This window comes from Syngnathus typhle, linkage group LG1 (genome assembly GCF_033458585.1).
Source record: "Syngnathus typhle isolate RoL2023-S1 ecotype Sweden linkage group LG1, RoL_Styp_1.0, whole genome shotgun sequence".
Classification (NCBI taxonomy): Eukaryota; Metazoa; Chordata; class Actinopteri; order Syngnathiformes; family Syngnathidae; genus Syngnathus; species Syngnathus typhle.
Window position 1 is genome coordinate 8,454,835 of NC_083738.1, and position 5,485 is coordinate 8,460,319.

The 5,485-nt window shown below is 41.3% G+C and overlaps 1 protein-coding gene across 1 annotated transcript; it reads right to left on the bottom strand.

Moving 5' to 3' along the window:
* Positions 1-1,968: 1,968 nt before the first annotated feature.
* On the bottom strand, positions 1,969-5,108 carry LOC133151704 (transcription factor HES-7-like). Its single transcript, XM_061274949.1, has 4 exons — positions 5,055-5,108; positions 3,042-3,137; positions 2,856-2,949; positions 1,969-2,588 (listed from the first exon to the last, which is right to left on the bottom strand). Exons 1-4 carry the CDS (start codon positions 5,106-5,108, stop codon positions 1,969-1,971), a joined length of 864 nt encoding a protein of 287 aa, XP_061130933.1.
* Positions 5,109-5,485: the final 377 nt, after the last annotated feature.

Below are 5,485 nucleotides of genomic sequence, written 5' to 3' on the forward strand. Positions count from 1 at the left end.
TATGTGTGCCATGCCATGGAACGCATCGTTTGGTGTAGGCAACCTTCTCTGCTTTCATACGCTCAAAACATGTGATGAGGCACAGTGGAGAGTCAAGCTGCTCAATGATGTGCATGCCCTCTCATTTGGCTGACAAAGAACAATGGCCGCCTCATAACTAATAGGACTCACACAGAGGAGCTTCTTCGGTGCAAAGTGGTGTGTGAGGGGGGGTAACCATTATCCAATGTACATGTTCTGCCATGTGATTAATTCTCTTTTTTCCCCCAGTCAGACCCACTAGTCCATTGATGATACGATTTTTCAAGTTTGTTCTCGAAACCTGATCATCACCAGATAAGAGTGTTCGGAGCATTCACATAGTTGGGAATTAAAAGTAACAGAAGAATGACCTTTGTGAGGATAAGCTGTTCGGAAGATGAATGAATGAATGAATGAATGAATGAATGAATGAATGAATGAATGAATGAATGAATGAATGAATGAATGAATGAATGAATGAATGAATGAATGAATGAATGAATGAATGAATGAATGAATGAATGATCTGGTCTTATTAAGCATGGACCCACTCCAACACATGGTCAGTTCAGCAAAAATGAACACTTTTATTCTTAATTTTATATCTGAGTGGTTTGCACATTTGCCTCACTATTTGGAGGTTGGGGGTTCGAATCCAAGCTTAGACCTTCCTTACAGTTTTTCCTGGACACTGCAGTTTATGCTCATTTTGCAGAAACATGCATTTTTTTTATTTTATTAAAAAACAACTGTCCTTAGGTGAGAATGCTTGTTTGTCTATTTGTACCCTGCCATTGGCCTTTCACCCAAAGTCAGCTCCAGCACACGCGTGACCCTTGTGAGGAAAAGCACTGATGAAGATGAATGGATGGAAGGAACCGAGGCCAATGAAAAAAGCGCCTCTACCATGCAACTAAAGCGTGTCAGTGCTGCCCTCTGCTGTCCAATGAAATATTTTCCTAAAAGTTTTTTTTTTCATAGATATATTATAATTGCATCTGAATACAGTATACGTCCGTCCGTCCAAAAGCTTTCAAAAAAACATAATACAAATTCAAGAGCAGATGAGAACTCAAGTAACCGACATCTTCTGGTCTGAATGAGTTGCAAAGCCATTCCTAAAGTTTTAGCACGCAAGTGAACCACGATGGCAGTCAAATGGACCAAATCAAACATAAAGGCTCATTTTATGTTTTATTAATAAAAAATAATAATTTGGATTCCAATCCCAAAACATGATGGAAGCTGACATTTTTGGAAGGTGTGTCCCGTTACCTAAAGCATAAATGCAACACGGCGTTTCAGAAAAAGAACATCATACCAAAAGTCAAACAGCTGGCGGTGGCTGCTTTGCTAATTCAGGCACTGGGTTGACCTGCTGTTATCGATAAAACCATTGAAACAATTTAGGAAGGAAGAGTGGCCCAAAATATCGCAACATAGAAAAGATAGAAAACACTTGATTTCAATTGTTGCTCATTTCACGAAATTCAAAGCGACCTGCAAAAGTGGTCATGGTGGTATCATGGAGTGAATGGAGCAGGGCGACCAAATGCAGCTTGGACCAGGGCTTATTGAAGAACTCAAAACACAAACTATAGATGCTCGACTAGGGACGTGAATAACTGAACTTTATTGTCAAAGTTGCCATCAGACTGAATTGTAATAAATTTTAATTTTCACGTTTAATTAAAATATAAATGAACTCTTTGAAGGAAAGAAAAACTTTAAAACCATGCCGAGTTTTAAGCGTTTCTAATGAGTGTCACTGTAACGCTCACATATGGAAGATGCATATTCACAGGCAACTTTTATCATATCATTGTAATGAAAAAAAAAAAACACGTTTTATTTACAAGGGGAATTCCAAAATTGTTGCCATTTCATACACTTTTTTACACTGTCCATTGCAGGCGTGAAAATCCCACCACTAGAGGGGACTACACTTCAGAACCAGGGTCTCCACGTGAGTGAGGATGACTTGTGTGACTGATGCGGAGGAGACCTCAGGGGGGTGACGGAGGGGTAGTGGAAGACCGTGGGGCCCGCTTGGTGACCTAACGTGGGTGAGGAGGAAGTCACGTGGGCAGGAAGCGTGTGGAGGGAATGTGGGAGCGTGGGAAAAGAGGTGTTGGTCGACGGAGGTGACAAGCTGGGGGGGAAGGAGAAGTGACAGGCAAATGAGGGGAAAGGAGGAGAGGAGGAAGCAAATGTTGAGAACCAGGGGGAGGTGGGAGGGGAGTGGAGGGGAGTGGAGCAAGCAAGAGGCTGAGGCGGGGAATGCGCAAGAACCAGAGAGTTGTGGAAGTCTTGACTCTCAGATGTGCAAATGGCCTCCGCTGACGCTGCATCCGTCAGTCTGGTTAGGGAGTTTAACGATGGCGGCTGTGTGGCCCGCTGCATCTCCACGTGGTGCTTCAGCCACTCCATCAAGCCGGCTCGCTGCATGGCCGGCATCTTGTGCATGTAGTTGGCCATTTGCCACACACACTGCTGAAAACCTGCACCCTCAACGGTAAAGCAAGGAGGGCCGTTCGGGTGGAGACTTACCACAGCACCGGGAGCATCTGGCGGATACATGCAGAGGGATTGGTTCCCCTCATTAGAGGGTGCAGAGGGTGACGTGAACATGACTAGACCAGTAATCCCCAACCTGAGTGCCGTGGTAAATTATTACCCATCCATACCAGCGACATATGGCGACAGGCAGAACAATTTGATTTTTGTTTACACAATTATGCTTGGAGATTTAATCATTTTCAAATGACGCTCTTTAGCTCACTTCAAGTTTGGGAAACACTGGCCTAGATGATAAAGCGCATTGTGTGACTAACCATTGCTCATTTTCTTGCCATCTGTCCACTTGTGAAGATATTCCACAGTCAAGTCCAAAATTTCTGCTTTCTCAATTTTAGGATTCTGCAAGCGCTGTTGGTGATAATGTTTTCAATACAGTTCCCACCGGTCGATTGATCAATGTGATCTGTTTGCATTTTTTTTTTAGAATAATGACAACTCACCGGATCCGCTGTGTTAGTCAACAACAAGTTTCTGAGCTCTGCAAGACTTTTGTTTATCCGATCTCTTCTCTTCTTTTCCACAGCCGGTTTGAGAATCTATAGGCAAGTATCAATAGCAACATAAGTAGATGATGTAAGTTTGACTGGAATGACCAAATATTGCAACACAATGTGAGGTCGCTTAAAGACCTATTAGCCCTATATGCTAAAATATTAGCCACCTTCATTTAGTATCACTAGTACACACCAACCCTGTCTCCAGCACAATTTTTACACTTTAATCATGACTTGCCCGAGGTAAATGCAAACTAAGCAACTGAATCAAATGATATTCAATATTGACCTGAGTGAGTCTTTACAAAGCTGTCAAAAGTGGGATATTTTACTCTGTATTTGTTGAGGTTACCAATTTGTTTTTGCTGAATCTAGCAGTTTAATAATTTTGACTTGTCTATGGGTTAACTAATACAGGGATGGGAAACTGGTGGACCATGGGGAATGGGGAAAATAATTCTGAAAAAAAGAGAAAAATCCATAATGTGGAACTATTGCAAAAGGATGAAAATCCATAAAAATGCAAATCCGTACGTGTCAGGGGAAATACTATGATCAAACTTTGAATATGTATGTAAGTTGTAATATCACCAATCCCCACAGGAGGGCAGACGTATTAATTGTGCTTTCCCGGGGTCTTGAACTGCCCGCTCTGTATAACAACGGATAGGCCTAATTATTTTGGGAATGATATTTTGAGGTTTTGGCAAGAAAGCCCTTTGTACTGGGGAAAAAAAGAAAGCAATTGGACTATCATAAGTGGTTATTGTGTTTTTGGTTTGGATGGATGGATGGATGGATGGATGGATGGATGGATGGATGGATGGATGGATGGATGGATGGATGGATGGATGGATGGATGGATGGATGGATGGATGGATGGATGGATGGATGGATTTGCACGTATTAACCTTGCTCGGTTACAAATTCGACTGACCCAGCAAGTTTGATCAATTTCACCCATTTTTGTGTTCTTTTGTAAATAAATAAATAAATAAATAAATAAATAAATAAATAAATAAATAAATAAATAAATAAATAAATATAAAAACCAACCCGTGTCAATTCGATGGTTAAATTTTGAACCCAAATAGTTTTTTGTTTTTTTTAACCCAACATTTTAAAGGATGTATGCACTTATTTTGTCCATATTTTATGAAATAGCGTGTAGGAAGTGCATCGTCTTATTGACCTCCTAGTAGCCCTGATGAAAAATTGTAGCTTTTTCCAGCATTTAAACCGCTCATCCCTGAACTAAAACATAAGACACACAAACAGATTCCATCCCATCCATCCATCCATCCATTTTCTGAACCGCTTAGTCCCCACGGGGGTCGCGGGAGTGCTGGAGACTATCCCAGCCGTCAACGGGCAGTAGGCGGGGGACACCCTGAACCGGTTGCCAGCCTATCACAGGGCACACAGAGACAAACAACCATTCGCACTCGCACTCACACCTAGGGAAAATTTGGAGTCTTCAATCAGCCTACCAAGCATGTTTTTGGGTTGTGGGAGGAAACCGAAGCCACCCCCCCCCCCCCCCACCACCACACACACACACACACACACACACACACACGCACACATACACACAAAGACAAACAAACATTGTACAAGTGATAATTAGCCTTCCTTGTAGTTAACTACACAAGTGTGAATACCTTATCATTAGAATTGTAATGCTGATGTATAACCTGATATACAACAAGCTTAGGTTGAGAGCTTGCCATGTTGGATTTACAGCCACGAGGAGGGAGGGAAAGTTGGATAAATTAAAACAAAATCAAATTGATTGGCTTCAAATATGACTGTTTATGCAAAAACTAACAGAATATAGGACAAAATTATCCTAAAGTTGGAACGTGCATGCTTTTTCCAACCTGCCCAATATTAGAGCTACTTTCTGCGTAAATCCCGTTCAAATGTGTATTTTACCAAATGGTTACATGTAAGTCTCACCCTTTTTCTACCCTTGTGATCCTCCTCGAGCGTCTTTGCAAAGTTCCTGGTCATGTTGGTCCCAACAACGACAGCTGGTGCAGTGAAGAACATTGCGATGATGGTGAGAGGGGTGATTAAATAGGCGCCCATAGGACGCCATTGATTGGCTGGCAGGTGTCTGTGACCACGCCTCCATATTCAGTCCGTGATTTTATTAAGACTTAGTTCACACTCATCAATAAAGAAATAAAACTACACACGGGAAACTCCTAATCATATCACACAACAAGTCAAGCTTAATTGGGCTATATATATCTTATAATAATATAACTTTGGAATAATAATAATACAATAATATTAACAATGGAATCCATGCATTTATAAAAGTGAAAATTTTATGTCAGTAAAATGTAGGCCTGTTTAGTTATATTTATTTGAAAAGGAATTGT